At 41.9% G+C, this 13,259-nt stretch overlaps 1 protein-coding gene across 1 annotated transcript; it reads left to right on the forward strand.

Annotated features, from left to right (window-relative positions):
• The first annotated feature begins 2,335 nt into the window (after positions 1 to 2,335).
• Positions 2,336 to 5,150, forward strand: LOC138436342 (olfactory receptor 10AD1-like). Its single transcript, XM_069581965.1, is given in 2 exon segments — positions 2,336 to 2,409; positions 4,187 to 5,150. Coding segments are annotated over 2 exon segments (1,038 nt in total).
• The last annotated feature ends 8,109 nt before the right edge of the window (positions 5,151 to 13,259 follow it).

Consider the following 13,259-nt stretch of genomic DNA (forward strand, 5'->3'; position numbering starts at 1 on the left):
GGGACCTAGTCCTCTTCAGGAGATATGACAGGAACCAGAGTCTTATTTCACAATGAGACATTTTCCCATCAGTCTAGTCTACTGTAGCACACTTTGTTCATTGTGCTCCTGTGGTCAAGGAATATAGACTTAACTCACCAGCACTGTGTTCTGAGAATTCAGTATATGTGTATCAGCAAAATTCTTCTCCCTCAGGATCTGCCAAACACCATTATGGCTCAGTATCTTTTGTTTTGGCCAAAGCTTGATCATACAGCTTTGTTTGTAATTTTATTTCTATATATGTGATAATGTTACAGTAATAATCTATTGGGACTTGAGGAGGTCCAGGAAATAACACTACTTTTCCCCATCATTTCTGAATCAACTGAGAAATAAGTCTGCAAATGGAGGATAAAATCCCAGTTTTCTTTATAACAAAGTAGAAATTTTAGCAATTGGAATTCCTAATGCAGAAGCACAGAGTTAGACTTTTTCCCATATAAATAGCAGCACAGTACACCGTCAGAGCCTCCCCAAACAAGGGTAAGTCTTCCTTGAGAAAAGCCACTCATTCCCAAGGGGAGGCTAGAGGAGACAGACACATGTGCTCAGCTTTCCTTCTAAAATCACGAATCAAGTAAGCTACTCAACCTCCCAGGAGATAGTGTGAATGAAGGTGAAAGGAAGGGTCAGGAGTGTGGTGCTACTTCAGTTCCATTCCTGTGGAAGGAAACATCAGGAACATGGAGGAGGTTATTCCCCACCCTACACACCCCTAACAGTATCTAGCTTTGTGTTCTCTTGCCTCATTAAGTCTTCGGTTAACCAGAGGTGTGGTATATTAAGACAGTCCCACTTCTACTTTGATGTGGCTGCTCTTCCATTGCAAATCACTGCTCTGTTGAAAGGCTCTTGGAGCTTTGCTTGCAGACAGTTCTAAAATGGATCAGAACTGTGAGTTAACAAAATCAAATCTGAGGTCAAACTAGACCACAACTGAAAATTCATTTTCTACTCTTTTCTCCTCAACAAACTGTGTTTTAGCTGCAGTATCCAAAATGACAGAGGCTCTTCAATGAGATTAAATTGTATTCTTAAAATATAATAGTAAATCGGAGAGTCAAATGTTATGATATATGTGAATGACTTTATAAAACACTTAATTTAAATGAAATTACAGACTCCCAGTTCTTTAAATAAGAAACCCAAGGAGTCATGGGTAGTTATTGATTTTATCTCTAAGCACTTGGCAGAAGAAAATCCCATGACTAACAAATGTCATAAGTATATAGACCTTTCAGAAAACAGAGATATCAACTTAAATAACACTATGGCCATAATTAAGACCACCAATAAAAACTATATTTTAGGGGTTTGAAATTAGCTTTATAGCACATAGCAACAATTTCTAATGCCCAGTCTTAGAAGAATCTTTGTCAGAAATAATATTTGCAAGGACATGTTTTATATTACAGAATAATGTTAGCTTATCTGAAGCTCTAGGAGAATGAATGTTTTCTTATTTTCTTGCTGATATTTCTTCAGCTAACAGATAAGACAGCATTATGATTTTCAAGTCATGGTGCTAAAATTCAATTAGTTAGCACAGAGACAAAATTTAAAATCCTAAAGAAGGTAAAAATATACTCTATAACAAAGGTGGAGGCAAAATAAAGTTATTAACAAATGGAATATGTGACATGTAAGACTGAATACCTATTCTATAAAGCACAGTACACATGACTTACTATTATTATTTAATATTTAAGTAAACATTCATCACCCATGGTATAGATGACAGAGAACTAACAAGGTCATCACACAAAACTTCTCTTCCAGAGTGGCTCACCAGGTCAGACCATCCTCCCTGGACAAGTTCTTCAAACACCATGAGTTTCTCTGTTATTTGCCACAGTGATTCAGAGACAAACATGATTATCAGTCAAGCAACAGAATGAGGTAGGATGTGATTTTCAAGATATTGTCCCATTTACTTACACAAATGTTTAGCTGGCTAACCCCTGATGGTAGTTAATAAGGCACTAGGTATCACAGAATATTCTCTCCAACAAACAAGCCACAAATAAACATTTGTGCTCCTGTAGATCAGAATAATTCCATAAATTGAACTTCAGTTTCTTCTTAGTCAAGTCCACCTGTCTGAAATGTAGCTCACTTACTTCTCCTGCTCAGACTCTGATCTCAGCACCAACAAGTCCACAGGGGCCCAGGATTCAAAGCCACTCTTGGATTAAATAGTTCACTCTGCCCCTCTGTGACATTTCTGGGCCCTCAATATGAAATTTTCTAGGTTCAAGTTCTAGGGGATCATTCCAAAACAGATGTAATGGGAATGGCCTACTCCCCAAACACTGCCTATACCTATCAAGAAACACCTACAGGGAATGCAAAGCTAAAAACTTGGCAGTAATGGCATATATATCTTCTAAAATTAAGCTAGGCAACATGAGAGATTTAAAGACATGGAGAGCAGAGGGGAATTCAACCAGAGGCAGCTCAATGATAGATACCCACCACCAGAGATGAGAAAGGAAGAAGGAAAAGAAAAGAGAAGTAGAAATAAGTGGAAAAACTGGGTGAAAGGAAAACAGGGGGGAAATTGAGAGTGTGTAGAAAAGGAAGTGGAAGAAGAGGAAATGAAGAACTAAACGTTAAGAAGGAATACAGTGTCTATAAGCATCTGAAAGAAGAAGGGATCTATCTGATATATCCCAACTCCAAAATACGATTAAAAAGCAGGAGAGATTTAATATGAACATAATGACTTCCTAAACATTACAGTGAGAATAGAGCATACAAATTCTGAATGCTTGTTCTCTGATGACAGAAAAAGAAAGAGATTTACTGCTATTAGTAAAGGGACAGATTGAAGTTGTCTGAAGGTCTATTCAGGAATATTGAATCTGTGCCCTACTCAGAACTTCCCTGTTCTCACAGGATGATTGGATCCTTTCCACCCAATTATGTATAGTGCTAAATTCCTACCTAAGAAGGAAAACTGATAGGTAGCATGCAAGAGCTCACAACCAGGCCCATCTCCAGCATGCACCACGTGGGTCGTTAATGCAGCAGCAGCAAACACCGGAGCCTGAGCCTGGAAAGAAGTAGGATGACTGGGATGAGCTGAGCATGATGTTTCAAGTTATGCTAATCATTTTCACCTAAGAGATAATCCTGAGGATTAGCATGTTTTTATTTTCTCTAAAGGGGCTTCCCTGGTGGCTCAGATGGTAAAGAATCTGCCTGCAATGCAGGAGACCCAAGACCCTGATGATGGGAAAGATTGAGGACAGGAGGTGAGGGGGCAACAGAGGATGAGATGGTTGGATGATATCACCAACTCAGTGGACATGAGTTTGAGCAAACTCTGGGAGATAGCGACAGGGAAGCCTGGTGTGCTGCAGTCCATGGGGTTGCAAAGAGTCAGACACCACTTAGCAACTGAACAACAACAATTTTCTCTAAAAATTCAACCCACTCATTGTTTTAAATAGGTAGCTCAGTTGGTAAATTATCTGCTTGCAATGCAGGAGACCCGTCTTTGATTCCTACATCAGGAAGATCCCCTGGAGAAGGAAATGGCAACCCACTCCAGTATTCTTGCCTGGAAGAATCCCATGGACAGAGGAGCCTGACAGGCTATAGTCCATGGGATTGCAAGAGTCGGACACAACTTAGTGAGTAAACCACCACCACTATACTTGAGCTTTTTTTCTTTTTTAGAAAAATACATCTTCAAGTGTCTTTCAAGTGCATCCTTGATATAATCTTCTATGAACTAACATCCCCTCCTCTGAAATAGTCCACTCCTCTGTTTGGCATGGGTTCTGGAAATCTATCTTGTTTTTTCACTTCTGAATGCATTTGGACTAAAGGCTAATCTTTCAATACTGAGGATCCTGGAGCAGATACTTTACTTGACTTCAGCCTGATTAAACTAGAATAAAATATAGCCATCACTTCCTTATTTTTAATGTTATGATTCCATGGATGCAGCCTATGGTGACTATGGTACTGTCACTGCCCCATATAGTGCCAATTACTTATGTTTACTTAAATTACAAAATATTTATCACCACTCACCCATCATGTGCTATTACAGCTGTGTTTCTGGGATCAAGTGAGTACCTTGCATTACTCTACAGCTGTCTCTCTTGTGCTTTCTCTGTCCCTCCTCCTCAAGTGGATCCACACCAGTGGACCTAAGGAATGGCAGCACCGTGACTGAGTTTATCCTCGTGGGCTTTGAGTAGAGCTCCCCATCCACTCAGGCATTGCTCTTTGCCCTCTTCCTAGCCCTCTACAGCCTTGCCATGGCCATGAATGGCCTCATCATCTTCATCACCTGGACAGACCCCAGGCTCAGCAGCCCCATGTACTTCTTCCTTGGCCACCTGTCCTTCCTGGATGTCTGCTTCATCACCACCACCATCCCACACATGCTGATCCACCTGACAGTGAAGAACCATACTGTCTCCTTTGTTGCTTGCATGACCCAGATGTACTTGGCCTTCTGTGTGGGTGTGGCTGAGTGCATCCTCTTGGCTTTCATGGCCTATGACCGTTATGTTGCTATCTGCCACCCACTTAGCTATGCCCAGATCATGAGCCGGCAGGTCTGTGTGAGCCTGGTGAGTACAGCCTGGTCCTTTGGGCTGATCAATGGCATCTTGCTTGAGTATATGTCATTCCAGAATCCCTTCTGCAGAGACAGCCACATAGAAAACTTCTTCTGTGAGGCCCCCATAGTGATTGCTCTCTCCTGTGGAGACCCCCAGTTTAGTCTGAAAGTCATCTTTGCTGATGCCATTGTGGTGCTGCTCAGCCCCATGGTGCTCATCATCATCTCCTATGCCCGCATCCTGGCCTCCATCCTGGGCAGGAACTCCTCCTCTGGTCGAGGCAAGACCTTCTCTACTTGTGCCTCCCATCTGACCGTGGTCATTTTTCTCTATACCTCGGCCATGCTGTCTTACATGAACCCCCGCAGCACACACGGTCCTGACAAAGACAAGCCTTTCTCCCTCCTCTACACCATCACCCCCATGTGCAACCCCGTCATCTACAGTTTCCGAAACAAAGAAATGAAGGGGGCCATGGTGAGAGCCCTTGGGAGGAGCAGCCTTTCCCAGGCAGAGTCTGTCTAGTGGGAAGATGCCTGGAGGGGCAGCTTCCTCCTCCAGTCCCGAGAGCTGGATAACTTTCCTGTGCTGGGAGGCTCCAGGAAAGAGCATTCATAGGATTCTTTGCACCAGCATCAGGCCTGGAAGATCCTATTGATATTTAATGCTCATCTATCTGATGTACCTTTAAACACTGTGTTCTCTTGGACCTTCTTCATGAGACTTGGATATCTTCCTGTTCTTCTAAGTTCTCACAACAGGATCTATAAACACTTAAGTACACTTAATTCTATTTCATTTTCTTTGCATAGCACTTTTATATACTCTTCCCAGCCTGAGTTCTGCCTAGACATTTAGGAATAAACTTTTTCTTTCAACTTAAACTGTTTTGGTTTTTTTTTTCTCACACTCCACTCTCTCTTCCTGAATCTGCCCTCATCCATTCTGCTCCTATATGAGAAATAGTAGAGGAAGAAGTAAGAAAAAAAGAATCGGGGAGCAGTGTTAGACATTAAGAAAAGAGAGCTAGAGACAAGAAGAAAAAGGCAAATTAGGGCTCAGCAGCCTAAACTTCATCGTGTTTGCCTCCAGTAGCCCATGAGGGGGAATTTGTGTTGGCATTAAATTATCAGCACTGCATTTGGTGTATGTTTGTGCTTCTCCATGTTGGGAAAGGGCAAGTAGGAGACGCCAGGTGTCACATGCCTTCTTCTAAGTCCTCCAGTTTCCTTAAATGCGTGAATTTGATATTTTCCATTACATCCAAATAATATGTACCTCTGTCAAGCTTCTCAGACTACCAGATTCTTCCCTGTTACCCATGCCCTTAATTAACTCTCTTCTCCCTACTTCTTTTTTGGTAGCCATCTATCATTTAATTCCAATTCAGTCCTATTCCATCTTACCTCCTCATCTTAAATGGAAACATTTCACTCGCTGTATTTTAAGGAACATCACTCCAACACTACTTCCACCATTTCAGAAGACTTTCTATTTGTCTTTCTATTGTCTGTCTCAATCTTTCTAGCCTCATCTAGCTTCTCTCCTTAACTTAATCCAACATACCTTGAAAGGGCATTATATTCTCAGCTGTTCTCTTTCTTTGAAGACTGCATCTTTTCATGCTCCTTTCATAATAGGTAGGAAAAAAAATGATACAGGCCTGTGCTTTGTTTTCTGGTGCTACTTCTGTTAAGATGAATGCACCTCACTTGGGATGCTCTCAGATAGATATACAACCCTTTCCACATCCTGCATATCACCTACTACCCTCTACAGTGACCTAAAGTAGTAGCTTCGCTCCACAAAGCTCTACTCTTTTGAATCCAAACTGGTGAGTCTGTAGATATAAGAATATGTAAGAAGCATTTCTCAGATAACAAGGAGGAATTGAGACACTACTATAATCAAGAAGAAACAATAAGCAAAGTACTTGAACATTTACATCATCAAAGAAAAACTATACCAGGGCAAAGTGAAGCAGGCAAGAAAGACTTTATTTAAGACTACTGCAACAGGGAGATCGAATTCAACTCTGCTGAAACAAGCAGCTGGAGAATTTTTAAGAGCTGTAGTAGGGAGATATTTAGGTGACCTGTGGGTGGTAATTGCTCTTACCCAAAGGAAAAGCAAGCTTGCATGCTGTAGTTTATAATTTGGGGCAAGACACCCATTAAAGTTAGATCCCTACCCTCCCACAGAGACTAGGAAATACGGGTGCAATCTTCCTTGAGGATTATATTTCAAAAGGATGGCTCCCGGGTCCTTGAGTAAGACATTCCCTTGGTCTAAAAACTGGAAAGTGGTTTTTAGGTAGGTTTCTGTACATTTCAAAGGGGCAGAGAAAGAATTTGCGATTCCAAGTTTCTAAAGTGAATGCTCTAAGAAAAGAGATCAGGGACAACAGTCAAGAAGAAACTTGTCCTAAGGGTAGTCCAGGGAAAGGGGAATGTTAAGTCCCCTTTAAGGGGACTGGTCACCATTATTCTTTCCTCAGGATCTCAGTTCCTTATCCAATTTGAAAATTTCTGTTTCAAAAAGGCTTAAAAATTTGTTAAAAGGTGGGGGTGGGAAAAAAGAGAAAAAAGAAGAAAAAAAAAGAAGGGGAAAGGAGAGGAAAGTGTGCTTTTTTAAAAGAAAAAAAAGTCTTCTGAGAAATAATTTAATGTTTTCCCGGCACTGTTGCATGCTGACATAAACAAGACTCAGTTCCAGCTTTTAAGCTCTAAGTCTATTAGGGCTGGTAAGAACGGACTCAATGGACATGAGTTTGGGTGAACTCCGGGAGCTGGTGATGGACAGGGAGGCCTGGTGTGCTGCGGTTCATGGGGTCGCAAAGAGACACGACTAAGCGACTGAACTGAACTGAAGAACCAGTAATGGTAATACAAAGGGCAAACTTATATAACAGGCGCATACAAAGTAGAAGACTATATATGAGAAGACAGATAACAGCACTCACATTTATTAAGTACTTAGGTTCTAATAGCTTCTTTCAATCTTCACAAAACCCTTTAGGCACTAGTACTGCCTCCATTTTGAGTTGCAAAACTGAGACTCGAAGAGGCTGATTTGTTCAAAATTCTATCACATTTCAAATGTCACAGATGTAATTCTACATTGGGCAACAGTTCCAGAGCCTGAACTCCTTAAGAGGTAATCGAATTCTTTTCCTGAAGAATGGGGCAGGCTTTATACTGAGAAGGTGATATTAGAACTAAGCCTTAAAGAATAATCAGTAAATTAAAGGTAGAAAATGGGGTGGAGTTGACAGAGATTGACACGGACTAGTAATTCCAGACTAGAGGAACTGCCTGATCACAGACATAGTGTGTTAAACGTGGGTGGTGAAGGGCGAGTATGGCCAGGAACACTGGGATTTGGCTGAGTGACCTAGAACTGTCTTCTCAAAGCCATTTAAGGTCTTGGGCTCCCAGGAGACCCGGGTGCCGGATAGGAACCAACGCATTGGTGTAGGGGGTTAGCAGAGACTGGCCCAGGGGCAGAAAAATGTGGGGAAGGAAACCCAAGAATTCTACCCGGAGTCCCGGCTCAGCCCGCCCTCAGTTGTAGCCCAGCCCTGGGCTCTCTTCATCTAAAGCTGGCCCCGTGCTTCCCAGCCCGGTTAGCCGCCACACAACTAAACTACCCAGAATCCTGACCAGATTGCAGCCGCCAGAAGGGGTGGGCGTGGTCCGAGCTAAAAACCTGCACCAATCAGCCTTCCCCAGCCTTTCGAAGCTCCACTAAAACAACCAATGAGCGCCTTCTCCTTGGCCGCCCATTCCCCACATGAGAGCTGGAACCTGATCGCTCTGGGAGACGCCAGCTATTCTGTGAAACTCTGCAGGTGCCAGCTCCCGCTAGGGCCTACGGGCCTCTGGCTTAGGATACCTTCCCAGACCAGGGCAATTTGTTGTTGTTGTTGTTGTTGTTGTTGTTGTTTGTTTGTTTGTTTAATATAAGCTTATTTCTTTCAATAGGAGGCTAATTACTTTACAATATTGTATTGGTTTTGCCATACATCAACATGAATCCACCACGGGTGTACACGTGTTCCCATCCTGAACCCCCTGCCCACCTCCCTCCCCGTACCATCCCTCTGGGTCATCCCAGTGCATCAGCCCCAATCATCCTGTATCATGCATCGAACCTGGACTAGCCATTCGTTCAGTTCAGTTCAGTTCAGTCGCTCAGTCGTGTCCGACTCTTTGCCACCCCATGAATCGCAGCACACCAGGCCTCCCTGTACATCACCACCTCCCGGAGTTCACTCAGACTCACGTCTATCGAGTCAGTGATGCCTTCCAGCCATCTCATCCTCTGTCGTCCCCTTCTCCTCCTGCCCCCAATCCCTCCCAGCATCAGAGTCTTTTCCAATGAGTCAACTCTTTGCATGAGGTGGCCAAAGTACTGGAGTTTCAGCTTTAGCATCATTCCTTCCAAAGAAATCCCAGGGCTGATCTCCTTTAGAATGGACTGGTTGGATCTCCTTGCAGTCCAAGGGACTCTCAAGAGTCTTCTCCAACACCACAGTTCAAAAGCATCAATTCTTCAGCACTCAGCCTTCTTCACAGTCCAACTCTCACATCCATACATGACCACTGGGAAAACCATAGCCTTGACTAGACCGACCTTTGTTGGCAAAGTAATGTCTCTGCTTTTGAATATGCTATCTAGCTTGGTCATAACTTTTCTTCCAAGGAGTAAGCGTCTTTTAATTTCATGGCTGCAATCACCATCTGCAGTGATTCTGGAGCCCAAAAAAATAAAGTCTGACACTGTTTCCACTGTTTCCCCATCTATTTCCCATGAAGCGATGGGACCGGATGCCATGATCTTCGTTTTCTGAATGTTGAGCTTTAAGCCAACTTTTTCACTCTCCTCTTTCACTTTCATCAAGAGGCTTTTTAGTTCCTCTTCACTTTCTGCCATAAGGGTGGTGTCATCTGCATATCTGAGGTTATTGATATTTCTCCCGGCAATCTTGATTCCAGCTTGTGTTTCTTCCAGTCCAGCATTTCTCATGATGTACTCTGCATAGAAGTTAAATAAGCAGGGTGACAATATACAACCTTGACGTACTCCTTTTCCTATTTGGAACCAGTCTGTTGTTCCATGTCCAGTTCTAACTGTTGCTTCCTGACCTGCATACAGATTTCTCAAGAGGTAGGTCAGGTGGTCTGGTATTCCCATCTCTCTCAGAATTTTCCACAGTTTATTGTGATCCACACAGTCAAAGGCTTTGGCCTAGCCAATAAAGCAGAAATAGACGTTTTTCTGGAACTCTCTTGCTTTTCCGATGATCCAGCAGATGTTGGCAATTTGATCTCTGGTTCCTCTGCCTTTTCTAAAACCAGCTTGAACATCAAGAAGTTCATGGTTCACGTATTGCTGAAGCCTGGCTTGGAGAATTTTGAGCATTACTTTACTAGCATGTGAGATGAGTGTAATTGTGTGGTAGTTTGAGCATTCTTTGGCATCGTTTCATATATATATATGAATATATATGTATATATATATATACATGTTTCAATGCCATTCTCCCAAATCATCCAATTGTCGAAATGCCACTCCAGTTTGACGGAGGATGGGATGGGGGCGGAGCAAGGCTGAAGGCAGGCGTGAGCGTAGATCTTTGCGTATCATGTGAAATCACCCTAGCTCCCATCCTTGTCATGGATCTGTAATCTCGTTCTTTCCGAGCGATAGCCCCCGTTTCAGAGAGTTACATAGTTGTTGAATTCCTCTTCCCTCTTTTGGACAACATTAGTGTTCTCTGAATTTCTTTACCTCCCTTTCCAGTTACTGACTCCTGAGCGACTAAGTACAGATCAATAGGTTCCCTTCATAACCTGTGTGTTTTCCTAACACTGTATACTGTTACTTAGCTTTTCTGACTTCCTCACTAATCTGAGATTCATTTTTTAGTCCTTAGCACATTGCCTGACTATAGGTGGTGCTATAGCTCTGTTTCCTCAGTGAAATCTTATGCAGAATCCTGATGTAATAACCATACTAAAGCAAAGCTGTTCTGATGAAAGTGTCCAGAGCCCTGGACCTTCAAGGAAGCCCCTGAGGCACAATAATTAATGACTTCACCTGATGCAATCAGTTTAATATATATGGCTTACCCAAGACGTGAAAACTAAACATATCTAGAACCTCTAGGAACACCCTTAAAAAAAAATCTCATTTTTGAATTTCAAATCTGATTACACGTGTTTATTTTTATTTTCCAGTCTAAAGACGTAGAGAGTTGTTTCTCTCTTTAGTATAATCCCTCACTCTCTTCACTTAGCTCTCAGCTTCACAGGCTACGCTGTATGGACCACATCAACAGATTCCCTTACCTCTGACTTTCTACTGGGTTCAGCCAGTGAGCAGCATAGGCAGAATATCAGAGGGAAGTAGGAGTGTGAGGCTGAGACATTTAATCCTTCGGACCTCGGTTTCCCTGTGAGGGTTGTGGATTCATTCGAGTCCCCTTGTTAAAATCTCACTCCCACCTCGTGGCCCTATTTAGTTCTCTGTTTTTGTTTCTGTTTTTTTAACTGATTGATAATTGGTTTACAATATTGGTTTGAACCACCACCTCCCATTACCTCTTAAGGCTGAGCCCCTCTAATGTTAGATTTCAGGAACTGCCCACCTCCCTTGTGATTTCCCTATACCATGCCCACACCTTTGCAAATAAATCTTTATTAAACTTCTTCAAATTATTGTGATTTGAATGTGCCATCCGTTTCCTGGAAATGCTCTTATACAAAACCTTTCTCTTTTACTGAGGTAGTGGACACAGTTATCTCAGATGCAAACATTTGAAGGCTGTATGATGTATTAGAAAAATCATGGGCTTTGAAGTTGAAGAACACTGAGTCTCATGTCATTCCTTCATTTGGCAGATGTTGCTCAGTACTGTTAGTTGTGGTAGAGATTTTAGAGACAGACCATTCCCCAAGAACCCTCTTCTTCTCCCACAGTGGTGGGTGCTGGCAACCACTTTAGTTAAGTACCATGGGACACCACCCCTCCCCCATCATCACCACAATCAGTATGATCAAGCTGGATCAACTACATCCTCTTTCCTGGGATTTTGGTGTGCAGTAAGTACAGTCCATTTCTAGCCTGGAACAAGCAGACACTCAAGCTATGAAATAGTTGTCTTCTGCCATGTACCTGAAGAAACAAACAAACAAACAAACAAAAAATTGGCAGGGGGAATAGGTGAAAGTCATCAGACAGAGGGAGGCAGAGGTAAAATAACGTGTCTCCAGACAACCAACCTAAGATAACGACTGCCCAGGATTTGGTCAGCTTTGGAGATCTGCCTGCATTCTTGCTCTTGAGTTTGTGAGATAACCATGCATCCTTATATAAACTCCCATTTTTTCCCTCAAAACTATTACAGATGAGTTTCTATTTCTCACAACAAAAAGTCTTGACTAAGACAGTATCTAGCTCAATGTGGTTATAAAGACAGTGATAAATGAGATAAAGTATTTCAGATATCTAAATCAGAACCTCCAAAACATTACTTTCTCCCTTCCAACTGTAAATGACACCCGTGTGTCTGAGAATCAGACTTACATGTTTTTTAGACTTGTTATTCAGAATGAAAAGCCCATATCACTGTCAATATTTTTGCAAGCTGTTCATCATTCCAGCTTTTCCTCTTTTAAATGCTATTTTGTTCATGTTCTAGGTGATAATATATTTATGTTTGTGTTTTCATATGTTTTGTTTTAAAAATTTTGTTCCTGGGAGGATTGAGTTAATTACATTCCTCTGTTCCTGACAAGCCATCATTGGTCCCTGCAAGGAAAGGCCCTCTTGTTTTATGTCTTTGATAATTTTTATTCTGTCTTTATACCCTGTATCTCCACTCCCCTCACCCTACTGCTGCAACAGTAGACAATTTTCTAATGTACTTAAATGTATATATTTTGGTTTAAATGCGTTCTCAAAAGCTAGTTTTTATTTTGTAGGCATGAGAACATAAATTTGAAATGCTAGAGAAAGGTAGAGACCCTCAGTCTAACAAAGGGAATCCACAGAAACAAACAAAAAAACCTATAGTTCATATCATACTTAAGACAAAATCTTGAATACTTTTTCCTTCATATAAAGAATAAAACAACTCCTTCCATTCTTGGTATTTTAATCAGTATTAAGGCCTAAAGAGTGAAGAGGAAGAATTAAAACTGTCTTTACTAACAAACAGCATGATGGTACACACATAAAATCCATGCAAGATTCATAACAAAGGTGGAACTGAAAAGCAGTATGGAAAAAGGTTTTTGAATTAAGGATACCCAAACAACTTGGCTTCCCCACTGGCTCAGTGGTAAAGAATCCGCCTGCCAATGCAGGAGATGTGGGTTCAATCCCTGGGTCAGGAAGATCCCATGGAGTAAGATATAGCAACCTACTCCAGTATTCTTCCTTGCAGAATCCTATGGAAAGAGAAGCCTGGTGAGCTACAGTCCATGGGGTCACACGGAGTGAGACATGACTGAGCAATTGAGCACACCCACACACAGACAACTACTTTTCATATAGAAAACAAGTGACACCAACATTTGCTCCTACTTGATGTATGCAGAATAAAAAACAACTTCCATATAATTTAGT

This window comes from Ovis canadensis, chromosome 3 (genome assembly GCF_042477335.2).
Source record: "Ovis canadensis isolate MfBH-ARS-UI-01 breed Bighorn chromosome 3, ARS-UI_OviCan_v2, whole genome shotgun sequence".
Lineage (NCBI taxonomy): Eukaryota > Metazoa > Chordata > Mammalia > Artiodactyla > Bovidae > Ovis > Ovis canadensis.